This window comes from Lontra canadensis, unplaced genomic scaffold (genome assembly GCF_010015895.1).
Source record: "Lontra canadensis isolate GAN:19392208 unplaced genomic scaffold, GSC_riverotter_1.0 scaffold117, whole genome shotgun sequence".
Classification (NCBI taxonomy): Eukaryota; Metazoa; Chordata; class Mammalia; order Carnivora; family Mustelidae; genus Lontra; species Lontra canadensis.
The window spans coordinates 576894-600295 of NW_022631111.1; the positions used below are offsets into that span (position 1 = coordinate 576894).

Sequence of the window (23402 nt, forward strand, 5' to 3'; positions counted from 1 at the left end):
CTGCCTCAGGGCTCCCTGCTTGGTGGGGTGCCTGCTTCTCCTTCTCTCACTCCCCCTGCTGATGGTCCCTCTCTCGCTGTCTCTCTGTGTCGAATAAATAAATAAAATCTTTAAAAAAAAAAAGAGAGAATATTATTCAATTAAGGTATATGAAGACACTCCTTTTGGCTTTGATAACCATCTTCTTTCTGTCTTCTAAAAATGGATAGACAGCATGGGGCTTCAAGAAATCTCATCTCAAGAATCATAACCCTAGACCCAAGGCTAACACCTCTTCCTTTTGATGCAGAAATTTGATCCTGGCATATATATAATCCTTCCAATTAGTTACAAGAACGTGGTTAGTACTTCCACTCAAATTTCCTGTACAAAATACAGAGATTCTTTCGTGAGATGCTTCCATGATTGAGGTGCAAGTTTAATTAAATGTACTCAGGAGTGATTACATGAATGTATGAGAGAGACATTTCTCGCACACCTCATTTTCTCATGCTGGTAGAAATTCTAGACCTCAGCTCAAGGGCTTCCCCACAGTCCGGGGTTTCTCATTGGCTCTCCCTCCTCCAAGCTTTAATTTAAGTGCTTTGATTCTGCCACATGTGTATGAATAATAATGACAGTTGTCACATACTAACAGCTGACCATCAAGCTAAATGTCCTTAGCATGTAAAACCTCATGGACCCTTCACACGGCTCCAGGGGATAATTACCATTACTACATGTCTGCTATGGATAAAGAAATTGAGGCTCTAAAAGGGTAAATATTTGCCCAGAGTAACATAGCCAGTAAACAGAAGGGCTGAGATTCAATTTTATACCTGTCTTATTCCAAACCTGAGCCCTTAACCACTAAATTTAATTCTTCTCTTGGAATCAAAACATTTAGCACTCTATGTTCCAAAGTAAATGTGTGTGTGTGTGTGTGTGTATATATATATATATATATAAAATTTACATACAATGTATTATTACATATACTCTATGTTATTTTAAGTATATTTACATATTATGTACTGTTATATATTCATATATATTATCCTCTTCCAGACCAAATCTGTCATTCCCAAACACCCCACCACCCCCACTATACCCGCAACAAATACAACAATTCTATAGTGACAGCTGGTCTTTTTTTAATCAGTAAATCTTACCAGTTTTTTCTTCCAAATATACCCTTGATCCATATTTTTTTTCCATTCTTTCTGCCATTAATTTATTCAACACGATTAAAATCAGTATACTGAGTACCTACTCCATACAAGGCAGAACTCTGGAAACCAGGGATATCTCTGTACTCAAGTAGCTCACAGGGTACCAAAAAAGAAAGCTATTTAAGAGAACACATTGCCATTTGATGCAAAAGGAGCATCAGTAGAAATTGTCCACAACACACAGGCAGCCCCAAAGAGGGAGTGAGCAACCCTGGCCTGCTTTGGAGGAGCTCCCCAGAGGAGCCTGGAGGTTTGGAGTTCACCGGGGGCGGGGTGCACTAAAGCTGAGTCTTGGGGGTTGACAAGAAGGGGGCTGAGAGCTGGGCAAGACTGAGTGAAGGCAGAGAAGGAGGAAAGGGTGCACCAAGACCACAGAGATCATGTGGGGGCAAGAAAGAAGCACAGTGAAGTCCTATCACTTTGTTCCCCGAATACTGGGAAAAAAACAGCCACCGGCTATTTATGCAAGTCTGCCTGAACACTGCTGACAAATAAGTTCTCCAGAAGCATGATTTCGATCACCCTCCCTCCACCCCTGCCTCCTTCTCAAGAGCCTATATTGTCATAAATTACCAAATTGTCCCCTAAATGCTGCCTCTTATTTAAGGGGCTTATGTGTGATCTGCTCCCACATTTCCTTATCTTCACTACTATTTATCAATCCCCTCCAAAACTTTGAATGAGTCTATTCTCTTGCTGACAGTAGGTTCAACCATAACTTACAGCTGTTCTACCATCCCCCAACCCAACCCTATGCATGCTCAGGACCCATTTCCTATGCCACCTGGTCTTGGTCCTCCATTGCCTACTCCAGCTGCCAAAACTGCTGGGCAACTGGGATCACACTCAGAATGGTAATGTTATACCTTATCTCCCCTTAGTCCATCTTTCCATCTGCCCACCATTACTCAAGTAGTCATCCATCCCCCCCACCTACTTCACTCATTCAATGGGTACTTACTTGTGGGTCACATGTCTTACATAATTCTTCTCAAGCTAAATATTCCATACTAACTTCATTTACTCTTTCCCCTTGTTCCTCCAAATGGGTTTTCCTCTTCCCGTGTTCTATACGATGCATTCCAAGCTGGAAATTTCAGAAGCATCCCCTATTCCTTCCTCTCTCGTCACACCCACACCATATCTGGCCACTCAGTTATGTCCATTCTCTCCAAGAAAACATATCTCAGCGTACTCCGTTCTAGCCCCATGTCCTGCACAACATCCCTACTGAACCACTGCAACAGCCACCTGATTCATCATCTCACTACTATTCTCTCCATTCCTGTTACAGCTCTTCTCCAAACAGGTGTCAAATATTTATCAGGGACCTACTTAACTCCAGGTACTATGCTGGGTATTGGAAGTCTAACTTGGATGTCTTTGATTTCCACTGAAATTGTATTTTCAGTGTGGGAGCTTTGGATAATTTAACTTTATATTGCCAGCCCCTTGCCAATTTCCTGGCCCATCACCATTGATTAATGGATACTAGTTTGAAAGAATGAGTGAATGAATGGAAAGTTCTTCGTCTGAGTGGTCCCAGAAGGATTCATCCCAAGTGAATGAACTAACAGCCCCGTTTTCAAGAAGGCAAAATTAGCTGAGAATTTAAGACCCAGACGAAAGATGAAATATGGGCAGATAGTTTGATAAATTGCGTTGGTGAAGAGTCGGACATTTTAGTTTTCACTCTAGTAAAATAGGTGGGTAGAAGGCTGGGGGGTGACAATTGCTTTCCTAAGTTCATTCTCCAAAAGTAGTCCCTTTTCAAAAGTATTTATGGAAATAACTTGACCTGGTAGATATTAGTATGACTGTGAAGGGACTGTTATGTGACTCCCAACTCTACTCTGGGAAATCAGGTGAGTCAGCATTGGGAGAAGCAAGATCTTGAGCTGTACATGTATAAAAAATGAACCAGAACACCTGGATGGCTCAGTCGGTTAAGCGTCTGCCTTTGGTTCAGGTCATGTCCCAGGGTCCTAGAATTGAGGACACTGGGCTCCCTGCTCAGCGAGGAACCTGCTTCTTCCTCTGCCTGCCATTCCCCCTGCTTGTGTGAACTCGCTCTCTCTCTCTGACAAATAAATGAAATGTCTAAAAAAATAAAAATAAAAATAACAAACCAGTAAAAATGACATGCTGAGAATTACAGTGTGGACTTACCAGCCTCTGCCTGATAGCCTCTCCCTTTCCCTCATTTACACCCTCATGTGGATTGTTCAGGAAACAGTTAAAATTACATTTCAGAAAATTCTCTGCGTGCAGTGTAGTATCTTGATTAGGATCCTAGGACACAAAAAGGACGTTAGTGGAGAAACTGGTATTATCTGAATAAACTTGAGTTAATAGTAACCAGTTTATAGTTATAATAATTTATCAAAATCAATGTCTTAATTTTGACCACTGTCTCATGGCTGAACTGTTAACATTAGGACAAACTGGGTGGGGGATAGTATTTTTGCAATGTCTTTGTAAATCTAAAATCATGTCAAATAAAACTGTATTAAAAATAAATCCCAATTCTGAAGTCTTATCTCCACGATATATGGAGAAGCAAGGGTCAGTGTGTAATTCAATCACTAGCGGTCAGACTGGGGCACTTGGGGTGGGAAGGTCAAAGGAAGTTGTCTTTTTGAAGTTCTCCCCCTCTGCATTCAAGCCTCACCCCCCAAGCTCAGCCGAGCCCTGGACTGCCCCCTGCATAACTGTTCGTGTGGTCCTGTATTGTTACTGAATGACATACAAGGCTATCTTTGCCAGTCTTTTCTCTGACCCCAGGTCTTCGCTTGGCTATTTCCACAAAAATACCTCTAACGCAGAGGAGCGTGCTGCCCTGCCCCCCCCCACCGCCGCCATCCATCTCTATTACACTACATCATCTTGTTTTAATGTCTTCCCAGATTTTAGCTCCATGTAAGTTACCTTGTTGTCTCACTTGTCTACCTGATCTGTATCTGTCTCCCTCTCTAGGCGGCAAGCTCTCTGGAAACAAAAGTCTTGCCTGTCTTGTTGACTGTCTGACCCTAGGGGCCCAAAATAGCACCTGGCACAGAGTAGATTTCTTTAAAAACCATAAGTGAATGTAGTTCTTGCGAGAAAGGTTTCTGTAATGTACTTCTATATCCTCTCCACTTTCTAGAAGCGCGGCACCAATGATGCACTGGAGAATTGTAGCAGTGCTCCCTGAAATCATCTCTCCTTTTCACATCCATCCGTTCATTGAAGAAGACATTTCTTAAGCACCAGCCATCTGCTTAGTACAATGCAGAGAACCAGAGTCAAGCCACCTTAAGGGAGAAACACCCCACTTATTTACAGTAATGCAGACATTTTTAAGTTCCTATCCACTACACAGCGGTTCGCCTGTAGCAACTAGCATTTGAAAGTTCCCAGAAAATCACTGAAGGAGTCTTAATGCAATGGTTGGAGAGAGTGAGTGAGTTACTTGTTTTTAAAATTCAGGAGTTTGTGAAATAGAACTGTTTTCTTATCCCAGTGAAGTGCAGCTTTTTTGTTTTGTTTTGTTGGGGGAGAAGGGTCAGGCAGAGGGAGAAGGAGAGAGAAAATCTCAAGCAGGCTCCACACCCATAATGAAGCAGGAATTGGGACCCGATCCCACAACCCCAAGTTCATGACCTGAGCTGAAATCAAGAGTCAGATGCTTAACTGACTGAGCCACCCATGTACTCCAAACTGAGGTTTTTTTAACTTATTTGAATGAAAAGATATTACACATAAATCTTCTTTTCATTATAATGAACACTTGCCTAAGGCTTAAGGATCTCAGATTGCTACTGGACCAAATAGAGCCTGCTCCTTGGTGAGCTATACACAGAACCTGTACCAGGTGATTGCCTTACAAGGTCATTTTGTTCAATAATTTCCAAAGCATGACTTCCTGAACAAGGGAAAGCAGGATCCTCTTAGTAGGGTTTGCAATGATGTTCAGAGTGGAATTTTAACATTGTACTGAGGCTGAGGTTAACTATTGGTCATTTCCGGCACTTCCTGATTCATCTTTGAGAACCTCGACCTCAAATGTTTCTTTTTGTGCTTCAGCAGTTCGCTAGTTAGTTTCTAAAAAATTAAGCCTAAGCTTCTAGGAGTGTCTTGGGTTCAGGAGGTCAGCCCTGAGTTCAGGGAGCCAGTCCTGAGTTCAGGGGGCCAAGGGTGCACACAGGTGACAAAACAAAATTGGAAGAACTGCATGGGTGAGCCATGATCCCTATGGAATTTAAATATTTAAATAAAGACATCATCTTCATTCTCTCTTCTGTTTGCTACTAGCACAGTGCATATGCACAGAGGTATGGAATGAAAGACTCCATCTGGATCCCCATTCCCACACGAGGGTGCTGAGCTGTCATAGGCTTGTGTAGTCACTGTGTAGTTTACCTTGTTTAATTTTCTATCCTCTCCATATGTCAACTCTGTTAGTTTCATGAAAGTGAACTGTGTGCATCTTACCCACCATTCTATTCCCAGGACGGAGCACACACCTATCACATACTCCTAGCATAAATATGCTTTAAAAAATTGCTAAATCAGTGAATAACTGATAATGAATACATTCTGCCAAAAGAGACACTTGTGATGGGGACCCGAAGCCAGAAATTTCAAATAGTTAAACATACACTGAACAGATACTAAGATAGGCTCTAGCAGTGAGGTACAAAAGGAATTTCCGAGGCACATACGTGATGAATTTCCACCTCCCCAAACTCTCCTGGATGCTTTCTGGGATCTGATCTAATGATACGGATTTGTTTGCTAGACCTCGATAGTCACTCTGTTAAAAGTGTCAAGACTCTGAACTGCAAGGAGGGAGAGCAGGTTCATAAGGCAAAAGCCACAAGGTTCCATAACTTGTTTCAAAAGAATTACCATTACCCCCGCAAAGTTAAAATGACTATTTATTATGCCATTGTCAATCTAGCTTGCAGAGGTTACATTAGCTGTATTTCAGTCCGAAGTAGAAGAATGTGTTCCAGGCGGTCCCAGCCAACCAGCTGCAACTGACCGAAGTCAAGAACTCATGGTCTTCCAAGAACTGAAACAGGAGCCGTGAAGAGACCCCTCTTCTCAATATCCTCCCAACCCTCTCTTGGCACTGCTTAACCTCGGAATCTTCTTCCACAAGGTAGAGATGAAATTTAGATTTTATTCAATATCCCGAATAGTCCAGGATACAAAGAGGACAAGCACATGAAACTGGAGGCTCCCTAAACCCTCCGCTCGTTGTTGTTTCTTCAGCCTCCCCTGCGGAAGCTCGCATTCTCAGGACCCTCAACGGCCCCTAACACACGCCACCGGCGGACACAATGTGAACCTGGGTCGGTCTTCCACTCCTCTAGAGGGCGCTGCGCAGAGTCCGGTCGCCGGAAGCATTTCCACCCCGGACTCATTTTTTATCAGGCGGCGGTCCTCCAGGGGTCCCGTGACGTATTTCCGGTCGGCCGGGTTACGCACGTGCGACCGGTAGGAAGTAACGTCAACCCGGTAGCCGAGTTGTGGCGCCGCAGTGGAGGCGCTTTACCGACAACATGTCTCATCTACCCATGAAACTCCTGCGCAAGAAGATCGAGAAACGGAACCTCAAATTGCGCCAGCGAAACTTAAAGCTTCAGGGTGAGATGCGCGGAGCTTGGGGACTGGGGGCCTCGGGAGCTGCGGGAGCCCGCCCCTGGGTCGCGGCGCTGCCCTGCTCGGGAGTCACTGCATCCCTGAGGTGGCGCGGCCGCTTCCCCCGCGGCACGTGTGTGTGTTGACAGTGAAAGGCAGCGTGTCGCGGTTTCCAGTCGGTCCTGCTCGGGTGCCGCTCTCCGCGTGCCCCCGGTCCGCTCCTGATGTTTCCCGAGCCTCAGTGTCTCCGTACAGAGTCGCAGCAGGAGCAGGCCGCCTGAGTTTTCTCTCCAGGCCTCCCACCGGGCTTCCAGCCAAGCCGGCTTTTCTGTGTCTCCCTTATTCTGTGTCCCTCCCACTTTCAGGTCCCACCTCATCCCCCACCCAAACCCGCCGGCCCATTTCCAGTCAGACACGTGCAACCGGTCATCTCCACGCGCCGCCTTTTCACATCTTTTTAATGCCAGCATTGCTTCAAACAAGCTCGTTTCACCATCGCCTTCCCCTATTCAGGTTTGCTCTCTCGATTCCTGGACAATATTCTGTTTTCAGCTCTAGAAGTGCCTTCTGCACGAGTCAGCGCGTGCCCTCCCTATCTTCCCATTGCTCCTAACTTTAGGTTATGAACTCCTCGAGCGCTTCCAGGTATTTGCATCCTTAATAAAGACTTAGCTGGAAAGACTCTTACCTGAATGTTCCTCACCTTTCTTACCCACCTCGTTTGCAGTCCTAGGTTCCTAACAATGAGCCAGAGATGTTGAAGTTACCTTATCCTTTTTGGGGTCCTATATAAGGTATCAGTTCCCGAGGGCAATGTGGGAGGCATAATTCTTTACCCTAGTTGGATTCCAGCAGAGATTAGTTGCTTGGGAGGAATCCTGAAGAAGAGGACAGGTTTGTGGGTTTTAGAAATGGTTTTGAACTTCCCTTGTATTTTCAGTTCTTATGAATTATATGGCACTACTAACTACATCTTGGTACTTAAAGTGACACTTAAAATTTAAAAAAAATAAAGTTTTTAAAGTGTTGTTACTTTTTATTATATGTAAGCAGGGAAACTTTTAAAGACATCCTTAGGCGTTTGTATATATATGATAAATATTGGGACCAGTAAGTGAATTTTCAATTTTCCCTGCTGCTTAGGAAAGTTAGATTGGAAGTTTTGAAGTTACAGGAAAAGCAGTAGTTGTGTGAATAGATGATAGTCTTTTCTAATATGTCAGCTAGCCATATATTTATCAAATACTTGATACAAAAATGTTTATTTGTAGCTACCGGTGTCTGGCCCCATCCGTTTAAATGTTTAACTTCACTGAAGTTTTGCTGTCCCTGATTCTTAACTCCATATGGACAGAGATGTGGCTTTTTAAAGTTAAGAAATCAATACAGCTTTCCCTTTTGCAGCATTTTTCATTAAAGGAAACTTACTTGTCCTATAGTAGAATGCCATAAATTTAAGTGGTTTTAATTATGTACATGAAAGGGTATTAAAAGCTAAATCATTTCAGTCATGGATACCATGAGGTTTCTTACCTGGGATTCCAAAGTTTTTAAGCAAACCCCTTCTTTGTTCACAATTTGCTTTCTGTTTTTAAACAGGAGCCTCGGATGTGAGCTTATCAGAAACGCAAAATGGAGATATGTCTGAAGAACCAGTGGGAGGTGGGAAGGTTAAAAAATCCCTGAAACAGTCTGTGAATGTAGGCTCCTCAGAAGCCCAGAATGGAGAGAGAACTAAAGAAACAGTGGAAACTATACAAGTTAAAAAAAAAAAAAAGAAATCTACCATAAAAATCAATGGAGAAGCAGCAACACAGCCTCCCAATTCAGAACCAAAAAAGAAGAAAAAGAAAAAGAGAAAAATGGTGGATGATGCTGGGCCTGGTAAGTACTTCAGTTTCTTTGAACTTCAGACATTCAGACAATTTTCACAGTTTCACCTTCCTTCTAATATTGTATTCACACAACATGCAAGAGTCACTATACTCACTAGCATACCAGAAAATAACCTAGTAGCAAAAAGAAGCAAGAGCGCGGAGTGGGGGTGTGACATTTTTATTTGTATTAAGATACTGAGAAATGTCTCATATGCTTTTACACTCTCTAATGACTGAAGAAAACCTTGAGCTTCAATGAAAGCCTCCTTTGAATTCTAGAAATTTGCTCTTTTTGATAGTTGGCCAGGCTTTTTTTTTTTTAAGGTTTTATTTATTTATTTGACAGAGATCACAAGTAGGCAGAGAGGCAGGCAGAGAGAAAGGGAGAGGGAAGCAGGCTCCCTGCTGAGCAGAGAGCCCAATGTGGAACTCTATCCCAGGACCCTGAGATCATGACCCGAGCTGAAGGCAGCGGCTTAACCCACTGAGCCACCCAGGCGCCCCTTGGCTAGCCTTTTAAACAGACCATATTATGGCATAGGGTTTTAGGTTTATTACCTGTTTTCAAACAGAATTGTGGCATTACGCTAAAGACATCTGGGCTAATACATTCCTGTCTTCTCAGGCCTTTATGTCAGTGGACTTTGCATTAATGACTCTTTTTTATTTACCCTTTTTTTGTCCCAGTTTTCTTTGCCTACTGTAAATTCTTCCTCTTGAAGGGAGACTTAGTAATAATTTGGATGTGCAAAGTGTATAAAAATAGCAGGTAACTTCTGTATAAATGGAATGTTAATTTCCAATGAGTAGAATGGCCAGGATGGGGGAGAGGCCACTTGCTTTTGGAAGATGGTTGGATTTGGATAAGTTACATAAAAGAGAGGCATTTTATTTGAGATGTAAGCAAGCAGAGATTTCAAGGGAGAATGTAACAGGTGTCAGCAAACTATTCAGCCCTCTACCTACTTTTGGAAATAAAGCTTTATTGGAACACTACAGTGCACATTTGTTTACTTGGTCTTTATTGTGACAATCCCTGCGTCTTTATTGTGACAATTCCTATAGGCCTGCAAAACCTATAATGTTCACTCTCTGGGCCTTTATAGAAAAAGTTTCTCAACACCTGGGTTAGAACCTTCTATTCATCTAACTTAGCTGAAATGAGGGTTTCATTTAGAAAGGAGCTTTTGCTGCCCATAGGTTGACCGTCCAGAAGGATGGTAGTCAGGTGCAAGGCAGAGGCCAGTCCTGGGCCACAGAGAGTCCTGAGTTTTGGTTCAAGTCAGTTCTCTTCTAACTCGCATAATTAGCTACCATGAATTTGTAGGAGCCCAGCTTGGTAGCTAAACCATTTGATCCCAAATGGAACATTCAGGAGTGTGATGGGAGGTAAGGCTGGAAGGATAGTGTAGGGCCCTGTTAGGAAAGCTATATGTAGAAGTGAAATGCCAGGAGGCCTTCCCCCTGCTTCCCCTCACCACTTGGTTTCCAGGAGCTACCAGTTTCCAACGCCTGACTAATGGAAGATTTATGTTTAATGGCACAGTCGGACAAATTAGTATTTTTTAAGAGTTCGAAAAACTATTAATCACAGTCGTTTTTTTCCTCGGTGGAATACACAGAACTTGATGTAGTCAGTATACTTACATTGTTCAACTTTTCAAATATGTCTTGGTCATTCGGGGCACCCGGGTGGCTCAGTCTTTACCGTCTGCCCTTGGCTCAGGTCATGATCCCATAGTCCTGGGATCGAGCCCTGCATCAGGCTCCCTGCTCAGCGGGAAGCCTGCTTCTCCCTCTCCTGCTCCCCCTGCTTGTGTTCCCTCTCCCACTGTGTCTCTCTCAAATAAATAAAATCTTAAAAAATATATATATGTATTGGTCACTCAGGCTGCTAGAATAGGCCTAAAAAATAAAGTTTTGTTGGCAAATCTGCATGTCCCCCTGGGTTTTTACATATAATTAAATCTTTAGTCATGAAAAAGACATTCTTAGCATATTAAAACTGGAAGTGTGTTAAGCTTTTGAAAACATGCCTCTTTGCATTACACATCTTTTTGTTTTGTGATTGTATTTGGTATTTTATTTTAACCAAAAAATGGGGGGGTGGTGTTTTCCCTTAAAACCAAAGATACCAAAAAAGTGAAAACTGAAGACAAAGGGGACTCTGAAGAAGGGGCCCAAGCTCCTGAAGGGACAGAAAACAGTGTGGAGAAGCCAGATGATCAGGAAGAGGACAGTGAAGTGCCCAGCCTACCCCTAGGACTGACAGGTAACTTTAGAAAGATTTCCAGAGAGACCTTATACATGGCATGCCTTCTGGATTATAGGATTTGAATTTTCAGTTGTAACTTTTAATTTACCTAGAAAAAGTATTGACAAGAAATATTTTTGTCTAGTTACTGCTGCTTTATGTACATTGTATGCCTTAGTTCTTGTCATTTCTCTGTTTTATTTTTTCTCTGCATTTCTGACACTAAATATTTTGGTTAGCACACAAACAGCTTTTGGTGTCCTCTCTTCCTTTGGCTTGTTGTTTTCTAAAGTTCATTCCATTTTGTAGTAGGAAAATCATTAGCCCAGAAGTTTAATACTGACCCCGTTAGTAGTAAGGAAGGATGAAATTCACATTATTGAGGGACTTTGGCCAGGGTTACTTCCTTTGGCCTCTGTTTCCTCGTAAGGTCAAGAATTTGGCCAAAATAACTTGCCCAAACCAGAAATGTCTAGGAGCTCCTTGAGTTGTTCGGTGTGGGTTTTTTATTTGTTAAAATAAAAATTTTACTTAAATTTTTACTTAAATTTATTTGTTTTTAAATTTTAAATAATTTTTTTTAATTTATTTAAATTTAACTCTAACCCAGGGTTGCTTAATCAAAATTGTAAAGATTATGGCAGTGGTTCTCAACCAGGGCAGTTCTCCTTCCTTGGAGGGGTGATCACATCATCCGGGTTTACTCAGAACTTGACCAATTTTAGCATCCAAAGTCCTGTGCATAAACCTTAGTCACAGGCAAGCCATGAAGGTTGACTGCCAACACACTGGGTTTTCAGAACTGGGGGCTGGTACTGTCATTTAGTGGGTGGAGGTCAGGAAGGCTGCAGAACATCCAATAATGCATGGGACAGCCTCTGACAATGAAGGGTTATCCAGCCCAAAATGTCAGTAGCACCAAGGTGGACAATAGCTGGCTGATAAGCTGGGCAGGTATGGGGTGGGGGCTCCCTGGGGGATTTTGGTGTCTTCCCCAGCTGAAGAACCATTGCACACTTGACGTGTGGGTCCAGTCTAATGGGGTGTGGCTATATCGGATATTCTCGCTTGTCTTTTTGGTGTGAGAGTAACAGCTCTTTTGATTGATTTTGCACTTAGTTTCTCTCTACTAGATGCTTTCACTTTTTATTAAACATTTTCATTTCTCTCGGCACCACCCCAGTGCGTGACATATTCATCTCACCCAAGTCCCTTGACTACATCTCCTCTCCGTCCATTACTATTTTTGTTACAGGATAGGTTCTAGACGTTACACAGCTGTCAGCAGTGGAGAATTCAAAGTCAGGGTCTTTTTCTTAGTTATTCTATGGGAATGGTGGGGGTTAGTCTTTCTTGCTGGAAGAAGCTGTGTTCAGCTTCATTGCCACCCAGTGATGTTTTCAAACAGCAAAACTAATTCATATAGCCATTGCAGTATTAACTATTAAAGATAAGTTTGCTAATGATAAACTATCTTTTATTTAGGCGCTTTTGAGGATACTTCATTTGCTTCTCTTACTGATCTTGTCAATGAGAACACTCTCAGGGCAATAAAAGAAATGGGTTTTACAAACATGACTGAAATTCAGCATAAAAGTATCAGACCACTTCTGGAAGGCAGGTATGATTAACATTGGTGTTTGGGCATTAGTACCCTTTTTTGGGTTTTTGTGTTTTTTTTGTTTTGTTTTGTTTTGTTTTTAGTTTTTTTTTTTTTTTTTTTAAGATTTTATTTATTTGCCAGAGAGAGAGAGAGTACACACAATCAGGCAGAGAGGCAGGCAGAGGCATTGAGAGAAGCAGGCACCCTGCCGAGCAAGGAGCCCGATGCGGGACTCGATCCCAGGACCCTGGGATCACGACCTGAGCCGAAGGCAGCGGCTTAACCAACTGAGCCACCCAGGCATCCCTTTAGTTTTTTTTAAAGATTTTATTTCTTTATTTGACACAGAGAGAGAGATCACAAGTAGGCAGAGAGGCAGGCAGAGAAAGGGGGGGAAGCGGGCTCCCTGCTGAGCAGAGAGCCTGATGTGGGGCTCAATCTCAGGACCCTGAGCTCATGACCTGAACCGAAGGCAGAGGCTTAACCCACTGAGCCACCCAGGTGCCCCATTAGTACCTTTTTTTTTTTTTTTTAATATTTTATTTATTTATTTATTTATTTGACAGATTGAGAGAGGGAGATCACAAGCAGGCAGAGAGGCAGGTAGAAAGAGAGGGAGGAAGCAGGCTCCCTGCTGAGCAGAGAGCCCCATGCAGGGCTCGATCCCAGGACCCTGGGATCATGACCTGAGCCAAAGGCAGAGGCTTTAACCCACTGAGCCACCCAGGTGCCCCCCATTAGTACCTTTTTTAGTGCTAGTCATTTAGAAAGAAGATGCCACCATGTTCTGTTGATGTTTGCACTGTGCTTTGGGTTGATACATCCACGCTCCATTAAAGGCTTTAAGTTACTTACTAATGTTTGAAAGAAAGTGTTCATTTCTGTTTTATTGCATAATTCTTATTTCTGGGTTAGATCTGTAACCTCTGATCGATTTCAGTGATAAAGAAGCTAGGGACTTTTTCTTATTCACATTCTAGCCTTGATGCCTGGAATGTGATAGTACGTAGTAGGTGTTCAGTAAATGCTTGTTGAATAAGTAGACTGAATGTCTCTTTTTCCTTTCCATTGTTAATATTTAGGGATCTTCTAGCAGCTGCAAAAACAGGCAGTGGCAAAACGCTGGCATTTCTCATCCCTGCAGTTGAACTCATTGTCAAGTTAAAGTTCATGCCTAGGAATGGTGAGTCTCTGATCCAGTGATTTTTGGTGGTATCTCCCTAGAAGGTTATCATAGCTGTTACGAGTTCATGTCAATAACTACAGCTAGACTTTAACCATCTGTCATTTTTTGCCTTTTAGGAACTGGAGTTCTTATCCTCTCACCTACTAGGGAACTGGCCATGCAGACTTTCGGTGTTCTTAAGGAGCTAATGATGTACCATGTTCACACATACGGCTTGATAATGGGTGGCAGCAACAGGTCTGCTGAAGCACAGAAACTCAGTAATGGGATCAACATCATCGTGGCCACCCCAGGCCGCCTCCTAGACCACATGCAGGTAGAGCAACACTGGAGAGAGCTGCCTGTCTTGTCTCGTGTGAAACCTGAACCTGACAGCTAATATGTTTTTCTTTGCCTTTGTCTTGCTAGAATACCCCAGGGTTTATGTATAAAAATCTGCAGTGTCTGGTTATTGACGAGGCTGACCGTATCTTGGATGTTGGGTTTGAAGAGGAATTAAAACAAATTATTAAACTTCTGCCAAGTAAGTAGGCTTAATAGCTGCATGTGGTTTGCCAGGTAGTTGTTGGAAGAGATGTGGGCGGTTCCTTTAGGAAAGCCATTCATCCCCGAATTGTAATCTCGCCAAGCCAAGCGGTTGTGGCAGTCAGCCCTACAGGTAGTTTGCAGTGCAAGCGTCAGACTTACCAGTAATTTAATGCAGTGGTTTTGCCACTTTAACATCTGTCTCACTCCCGTCTGCCCCCACCACCCCATCTTACTTTTTCTCAACACCACCACCCTCCTCCACTGCCGACATCTCCAGGCAGCTGTGAATGTGTTGCCTGCTGTGTTGTACTTGACTTGTGCATACCTAGGTCACAGTCCTTGCAATGTTATGAACTGTTTGTCTGTAATAAGGCCAGGATTCCATTTATTATATGGTTTATTTTCTCATGCTTTTTGAAGTATAATTGATATAGTCTGTACATATTTTAAATATACAGTTTGCTTCTACATGTTTACACCTGTGAAACCCATCACCCCAATTATTGGAGAAAACCGCCTTTGACCATTAAGTATGGTATTAGCTATAGATTTTTTTTTTTTTTTTTTTTTGGTAGCTGCCCTTTAAGAGACAGGATGAGAATGATCCCTTCTGTTCCTGGTTTGCTGAGATGCTTTTTGTTTTTGTTTTGTTTATCTGCACATACTGGTAGTTTTTATTAATCCAGAATGGCATGTTGCAGATACTATAGAGTCTGTACATTTATTCATTACAGAAATGGCATCCAAACCATTAGACATGAAATTGCAGGAACAGGGATGCCTGGGTGGCTCAGTGGGTTAAGCCTCTGCCTTCAGCTCAGGTCACCATCTCAGGGTCCTGGGATTAAGCCCCACATCAGGCTCTCTGCTCAGCGGGAAGCCTGCTTCTCCCTCTCTTTCTACCTGCCTCTCTGCCTACTTGTGATCTCTCTCTCTGTCAAATAAATAAAAAAATAAAATATATTTTTTTAAAGCTTTAAAAAAAAAATTGCAGGAACAGCATAAAACGGAACAGTAACATCACAATCAGAAATAGATGTTAAATTCTATCAAATGCTCTCACCATGCCTGTTAAAATGATCAGATGTTTGCTTTTTTCATTAAATGTTTCTTTAAATTTTAAATTTGTTAACTCAGTAAATTTTATCACTTAATTTTCAAATATTAAACAGCTCTGCATTCCTGAAGTAAACCCCACTTGGTCATGATGCATTATCCTTTTTATATGCTACATTCACCTTTGCTCAAATTTTTTAGAAATTTTGTATCTATGCTTAAGAATCATTGTTCGGTTTTGGTATCAGGGTAATGGCTGGCTTCAAAGAATGAGTTGGAAAATAAAAACTCGGCAAATCCTGGAGAGACTGTGCAGAATTATTAATATTTTTTCCTAAAGTATATGATAGAATTCACCAGTGGAAATCTTTGGGGCTGGAGTTTTCTTTATGTGACAATTTTAACTACAGTTTCTGTAATGGATACAAAGCTATTCAGGATTTCTCTTTCATCTCAAGTGAGCTTTAGCCATTTATCTCTCAAGGAAATTGTCCATTTTATCTGTCAAATTTATAGACGTAAAGTTGTTCAAGATATTCCCATCTTAATATCTGTAGTGATATGACACATCCCATTCTTGCTAGTTCTACTCAGTATTTTTAGCGGTGAGGCAATGCTAACGAGTCCCTGAAATATTGGGGTTATTTTTATTTGTATCTGTTTCAGCACGCAGGCAAACCATGCTCTTTTCTGCCACACAAACTCGAAAAGTTGAGGACTTGGCAAGGATTTCTTTGAAAAAGGAGCCATTGTATGTTGGCGTTGATGACGATAAAGCTAATGCAACAGTGGATGGTCTTGAGCAGGTACTCTTTGTCAAGATCTTAACATTTTCGATCATCTTCGGTGTGTCCTTGCCATTGTTTGGAGGATCATCCCAAAAGCAGATGGACTGGTGAACTTTTAATTCAAATACAGTGAATTTGGGTATGGGCTCTTGGCATCACAAATCTTGAATTCTGAATAGTTTGATCAGCTCTCTTTATTCTGTCTCTTAATACTGCTTGCCGCATGGGAGACACTAATCACTACCAAGTGTAAATGCAATAAAAAGTGAAAGTGGTTTTTAATGATCTTTTGTTCTAAGATGCAAGGTGAGTTAGTGGATAGAGAGGCTGGCTTCAGGACATTGCTGTGAAAAATTGGAAATGAGGTAACAGATCCAAACTAGGTGGATTGAAAACAGAACTTTTGAGTATTTTGCTGAAGAAAATATTTCAAATAATGATCTCACTTAAAAATTGTGTTCGTTGTATATTTTTAAAAAATATATTTACTAGGCTTTGTTACCTTGTTTAAGACAGTGCATTTAGGCTGTAGTTATTTGAGATCTTGCTATTAGGGACTTTTTAAAAATGAAGCATTGCTATTCTTTAAGGGTTCCGACACATAGAGATGTTACTTTATTATGGTTGCACAAACTGTAGATAACTAGAAGTCTGTAACCTCAGAAATACAAAAAGTATTTAGTATTTAGTGATTGTACCCAGTAAAAAGAGTCAGATGGGCTACAATTAGTCTTCGGTTTAGAGATGCTCTACTATAATGAACTCAGTAATTTTGCTCTAGGTAAGGCATGTTGGTGTATACGCACTGTTTATCTGAGCTCTCCATTAAATTATATTGGTTCATGAAGCTGAAAGTGTCTCATTATTTTTATCTGTTCACTTGAACGACTCTAGGGCTATGTTGTTTGTCCCTCGGAAAAGAGATTCCTCCTACTCTTTACATTCCTTAAGAAGAACCGGAAGAAGAAACTGATGGTCTTCTTTTCATCCTGTAAGTCCGTGAAATACCACTATGAGTTGCTGAACTACATCGATTTGCCTGTCTTGGCCATTCATGTAAGTGATCATCATGAGTTTATTAAAAAACAGTTAACACTTATCAAGTATATGGACTGTGGGGTTTTCGGTATCACTCTCTCTAAACATAGAATGATCCTATGTGGAGGGAGTTTTGCTGGGTATGGAAGGGTGCAGACCACAAAGGGATAAGAGATGCCATTCACCTAGGGAAATGAGATCCAGGCCAGAGAGTGAAATGGAAATGAAGCAGGTTAACAACTCCACAGCTAGGGGGTTGTACATCCAGACCTCCCAGAAATGACCTCAAGTTGCCAGCTCTAATGGATGCTTTAATTTGATTCTAGGGAAGGCAGAAGCAAAATAAGCGTACAACCACATTCTTCCAGTTTTGCAACGCAGATTCAGGGATATTGTTATGTACTGACGTGGCAGCAAGAGGGCTGGATATTCCTGAAGTCGACTGGATTGTTCAGTATGACCCTCCAGATGACCCCAAGGTAACTGGCATCCTTGGAATTTCTCCCCAAGGGCTCTGTGCTAAGGAATGAACTTTCTGGTTTCCTTGAGACACACCGTATTTCATATTCAGAGGTTGATCCATATTTATCCATGTCCTGTTGTACTGCACGCTGACTGCAGTATTTCTCTGGTAGCTGGGGCTACAGTAGCAAGACCCAAAGGGGGTGTGCCAAGATTTGAGAAGCCTCAGTGCGGCTGAAGTTAGGAATGTCATGCTTAGAATGGTCTGTGAAGAGTGGTAGGTGTTAGAAGGAAATAAAATTCACTTCCATAAAATAGGTAAGATTCTGCAGCATATGTAGTAGAAGATTTATTAAATATTGTCTACAGCAGTATATGTTATAAATTGTTAGCTAGCACAAAAACATGTTCAAAAAGTAATTTGAAGACAAAGCACACTTAGTAGTCATTAATGTGAATATTTTGTCCAGTGGGTATCAGGCCTCAATCATGCCGTTACCTCTTTGGTCATGGTCCATACAGAAGTAGGGAACATGGCCAGCATGTGTGTGGCGTGGCCCTAGGGGAAGAGCGCCATCTTGTCAAGATGTGCTGACATGCTGTGTCCATTACCATGCAGGTTCTGGAAAGGCAGGTACCCGTGGAAGTTGGTGTATTAATTCAGGTTTTCTCTCTCCAACAAAGGAATATATTCATCGTGTGGGAAGAACAGCCAGAGGCCTAAACGGGAGAGGGCATGCGTTGCTCATTTTACGCCCTGAAGAATTGGGTTTCCTTCGTTACTTGAAGCAATCCAAGGTAAAGGTCTTAGTTTGGAAAATGGTAAGCTGGGGGCAGATTCCTGTTGGTAGAAATTGTGTCGGTACCACTGGCCTTATGCACCATTTCTGGATGGGTCTGAGGCGTCGGGAGTTGTTGCAGTGCACTGGGAACAGTTAGAACAGTTAGATTGGGCAGGGGAGATTAGATGAGCATCTGGCCTGAAACGTGAACAGCCCTTGGCCCCTCTTGCTCAGCAGTGCATCTTGGTGTCCCCAGGCGATGCCCCTTTCCCTAGCCCTGTTTGAAACCGCTTCCATCCCTTCTGAGCTCCCTCGTACCAGGTTGTCTCCACCTGCCCCGCTGCTGCAGCCTTGTTTTCATGAGGACTCCATTCACTCCTGCCTCTTTTCCTTCCTCCTGTCCATACTCCTTGACCCTCTTTTACCTCCAGTCTCTCCTATTACATCTCAAGTCTCCTACTAAAAAAACAACTTCGACCCTAAATCCATTCTCCTTCTCCCTCTGCCATGGTTGCTGCTGATAGTCTTTCTTCCTTCTGCTGTTTTGGAAAGTGGCTTTTCTTTCCTCTGTTTACTGCCCCCTTAGCCTGATCCCTAGCCCACCCTCATCTGGCTCTGGCCTCAACTCCATCTACCACACCTGATTTCATTAGACTCCTAACTGACCTCTTTGTTGCTCGATCTTGTGTGCACCTGTCAGGACTTCTCTTGACATTTACTTCCCCTTTGGCCTCCTTTGGCCCAGTCTTACCAGGTGGATTTTCCTCCACCCTGAAAGTATGTGCAGTTCCCAGAAATGGCCTTGGTGCCTTTGCTTGGTGCCCATTTCTGGATCTGAATGCTCCTGGTTTCAGTGAGCTGTGGTGTGCTGTGGGACGCCATCACTGATCTCCTGTTGTTGTCGTTCCCCCAGCACAAGTGTTCATCCAGCTGTACCCTTACCCCCAACCTATCTTCTCTGCAAGACTTCAGGCTCTGAGGGTGGGACTCGGACAGCTGTTTTTCCAGCACTTCTCTCCGAGATCTGGCATTTTTGCAGTTACCTAATAAGTGATGACTGGTGAGAGATCCTTCCCATAGGGGGTGTGTGGTCATCGTGAGTTCTGGTATCACAGACCCTAGTCACAGGGCAGGGTGGCAGTAGGACAGCTCTCCTGACATGGAGGGAGGGACCAGTGGTCCTGACTGGAAGCATCAGGCTGTCTCATGCTGCATCCGTGGAGAAAAGGACTTCATTGACTTACTGTTCCTGTCTAGTCTCTCGGCTTTCCTTTCAGGAAGGTCCTCAGCACAATGTATGTGAAGATAGCAGAGGTTAGTTAAGAACTTTTCCACTGGCTGCGGGAGACCAGAGGAGTGGCTCTCTGTCCTGAGGGAGTCCCACAGGCCTGGCTGTCCTTCTGGTTCTTCATGAGACAGGACACTTGTCACTGCTAGATCATCTACAAGTCTGAATATTGATCCATCTTGGTTTACTAATCTTTGTGCTTTTGTTTTCTAGGTTCCATTAAGTGAATTTCAGTTTTCCTGGTCCAAAATTTCTGACATTCAGTCTCAGGTACGTTTGGTATTTTTATATGCATGGTTTTTGTTTTTTGGAGGTTTTTTTTTAAACATTTGTGAGGAAAAGGGAGTCTCAGTTGGTAATCATTGTCCTCTGACTCTCCCCTTTCATGAACCAGGTTTGGACTGTGATCTTTTAGGGTCCTTGCTATGCTGCTTACCATGTTTCTGTGTTCCCTACCTTGTTCCAGTTCATACCTTATAAGGTATGACATTATTCTTACTGTACCCTAATTTTGCAAATATTACAAAACTTGTAATAAGTGTATTGGAACAAATGTTTTTTTGTTCTAATATATAAGAAATCTGCTTTTGTATTTTATTGAAACCAATGTCTCTTTTCGTTTCAGCTTGAAAAATTGATTGAAAAGAACTACTTCCTTCATAAGTCAGCCCAGGAAGCGTATAAGTCCTACATTCGAGCATATGATTCCCACTCTCTGAAACAGATCTTCAATGTTAATAACTTAAATTTGCCTCAGGTTGCTCTTTCGTTTGGTTTCAAGGTGCCTCCTTTTGTTGATCTGAGTATCCTTTTCTTTGTTGGCAGGAATTCATCTGGGAACTGAGGGACAGAAGGTTGACAGAAGGTCGACTTGGGCGTAGCACTTGGTTTGGGGTGTGCTTCGGCTGTCTGGAGCCCCGGGAGTTCATTCTGGTCACTGTCTGCTTGTCAGCGCTAGCACACAGTGGGCAGGGGTTAGCTGTCGCTGTGGGGATTACAGACATAGGACAACCTGGGCTTTAGGCCTTTAGGAACTTGTCAGGCAGATCGGGAGAGGGAGAGAGTTGTGCGTTCCATGGCAGGGCTCAGCCGCTGTGAGGCTTCCCCTTACGAGGTCATGGAGAGCAGCACGCCCTGGGGCTGAAGGGAGAAGATGGAGCCTCCGAATGTTTATCGCCTCAGAGCCATGGAAGGATTTCATGCAAGGAAGTTGCAAGACTAGCAAAAGACAGCAACACGTAAGTGCTACCCAGGGTAAAAGCCAAGGGAACGCCTGCAGTTGCTTCTGTTGCAGTTGATCATCTGTACTTGATCTTCGTGTTTCCCAGCGAGGCAGCAAACAGCAAAAGTGAGGCCTGTGAGCGCTGTTGCGCCGACTCCCGAGGCGACGAGACGGGGGTCCCTGTCCTCATTGTAGGTAGTAAGTGTCTGCTGTGGTACATACTTGCTGAATCGTGAGGAAGAGCAGCAACTCCTTCAGGTGGCTAAGCATTCCTGAATCCACTCTGAACAGAGGTGAAAGTCATTTGACCGTGAGGGTGGTTTTTATTGTGTTTCTCTAGACTTGCTGATGTGCCTCTCAAACTTCTAAATCATTGTCTTCAGTTTCATTGTGCAGGGAAAACAATACAGCTGTTACATTGGGTTTCAACGTCACACCTGCTCACTTTAGTCCGTGATCCCGCGACCACTCCAGACCTCCTGGAAATGGGTCACGTGGGCTTATGGTCCCCTTTTCCTAGTGTGGGGAGGGGTTGTGGGAGTGGAGCGGTGGGGGTCATGCTGGCTTGTTCTCTGTGTGAGTATTAGATGAGAGCTCATTGTCTTGGTGTTGCTTAATTTCCTTAACCTCCACCTTTAGACGTGAACAGCAATGACGGCAAGCTTAAAAAGAGAGGAGGCGGTGGTGGCTTCGGCTACCAGAAAGCCAAAAAAGTCGAGAAGTCCAAAATCTTCAAACACATTAGCAAGAAGTCCTCCGACAGCCGGCAGTTCTCCCACTGAAGACACACCTTCCTTTTGTCTCGAATAGCTTTGTCCTGAAATGGATTTTTTTCCCCTTTCTCTAACAAAGGAATTGTAGCTTCAGGATTGGGACTGATGGAACAGGAGTTTGAGTTGACGGTTTCAAGCTCCAGGCACTGATACTATCTTTCAGGAGATACCGCTCTTATTTGGGGATGTAAAACAGAGTTCAATTTTTCTAGGTTGTTCAAGAGCAAAACAAGGGATCTTTTGGATTTTGTTGGGCAACAGAGTATTTTAGATCTTTTGCCTCTGAATTTGTCATTGTTTTGGGGGGCAGGGTATTTTTTATTTTTTTATTTAAAATCAAGTAATTAACATAAAATATATTACTGGTTTCAGAGGTGGAGTTAGGTGATTCATTAGTCTTCTATATACCCAGTGCTCATTACATCACGTGCCTTCCTTAATGTCCATTACCCAGTTCAGCCTACCTTAGAAGGCAGTGACCTGGTACACTGGGGGTGGTGATGCAGAAAATTATCTCAGTTTTTTTGTTTTTGTTTTTGGGGGTTTTTTGTTGTTTTGGTTGTTTCTTGGACCTTAACTGTAGTTCTTGACCTCCCCTGAAAATGCTACTGTGGCTAGGAAGCACATTACATTAAAGGTGGTGTTGGGTTTTTGTATATTCCAGATTTTAAAGCAGTGAGCCTTTCCTAATTTTTTTTTTAAGAGCCCACAGTGTAGGTTATTTGTTATTGTTATTTGAATAAAGCACCCTTTGCAGTCCTAACATTCGTTGGAAACAGTGGGAACCTGAGATTTTTGAGCCTCATTTATACCAATATATGTGTAATAATCTGTTATTCTCTCTTTAATAACTTAGCAAATATATTTTTGCAAAAGGCACATAATGATGATACTGCTTATTCAACTTTGTTCCAAGTGGTTTGGATTTTGTTGAACCCTTCTGTCTCTGCAGAGTATTCAGGGAGGCAGAACATTTTTTGAGGAAAAATTGCCCTTTCCAGATCTGTGAAATGAAAATAGGTTTATGATGAAGATTGGAAATGAACAGCAGTCAAAAAGAGCAGCAAAAATGGGGGTTTCATCACATGGGGAAAGAGCAGCAAAGATGGGGGTTTCCTCACATGGGGTTTTTGTTGTAGGACCTCTTGACTTCCAGAGTATTTAGTATATCTTGTTTTATTTCTGGTGCATTTTATAACTATGAAATGGTTATTACATTTTGATCAATTTGAAACCAGAGTTGTTGGCATTGTTTTGCTGTTGTGCTAGTTAATATTCATAGTCTCCTGTTAAGTACAAGTACACTGAGAACATCAAATGTGGCGGAAACAGCTTAATACAAATAGCATCCCAGTAGTTTAAAAAAAAAAAAAAAAAGTGATCCTCTGTGTCTGGGTTCGACCGTTGTCCCTTGCCCGGACCTGTCCTCAGATTCAGGCCTTGACTGTTAGACTCGTGGCATTTAAGAATGCTTCACCTAAGACATTCAGTAACTTTTTTTTTTTTTTTTTTTTTTTAGAAAGAAATATGTCTCAAAAAACACACAAAAACAAAGGGAAGACTCTTTAATCACAGAGCAAGAGTAAAAACTCAGTATTTTCATACATAGCCATCAGAGGTTTTGTATACGTACTTTTAAATTTTCTATCAGAAGTGAAGTCATCCTTTACTCCCTGCTTGTAACCAGCTTATTTCATAACATGTTA

General features: G+C 42.4%; 1 protein-coding gene across 2 annotated transcripts; it reads left to right on the plus strand.

Annotated features, from left to right (window-relative positions):
• Positions 1-6679: 6679 nt before the first annotated feature.
• Positions 6680-22775, plus strand: DDX18 (DEAD-box helicase 18). Of its 2 annotated transcripts, none has more exons than XR_004380683.1 (14): positions 6680-6845; positions 8439-8723; positions 10848-10988; positions 12456-12591; positions 13656-13756; positions 13876-14075; positions 14168-14282; positions 16010-16149; positions 17026-17187; positions 17496-17648; positions 18316-18429; positions 19915-19971; positions 20096-20182; positions 20327-20442. XR_004380683.1 is itself a non-coding variant. In XM_032840887.1 (14 exons), exons 1-14 carry the CDS (start codon positions 6761-6763, stop codon positions 21703-21705), a joined length of 2010 nt encoding a protein of 669 aa, XP_032696778.1. In that variant the 5' UTR covers positions 6680-6760; the 3' UTR covers positions 21706-22775. The 2 variants fall into 2 exon arrangements, 1 of the variants encoding a protein (XP_032696778.1); XM_032840887.1 differs by lacking the exon at positions 20096-20182 and adding an exon at positions 21563-22775 and having other exon boundaries at positions 20327-20504.
• The last annotated feature ends 627 nt before the right edge of the window (positions 22776-23402 follow it).

Coding starts and splice junctions, on each gene's coding strand:
- DDX18 (XM_032840887.1), top strand. CDS start 6,761: ATGTCTCATCTACCCATGAAACTCCTGCGCAAGAAGATCGAGAAACGG. Junction 14,283..16,009: donor AATTATTAAACTTCTGCCAA/GTAAGTAGGCTT, acceptor TATCTGTTTCAG/CACGCAGGCAAACCATGCTC. Junction 17,649..18,315: donor ACCCTCCAGATGACCCCAAG/GTAACTGGCATC, acceptor TCTCCAACAAAG/GAATATATTCATCGTGTGGG.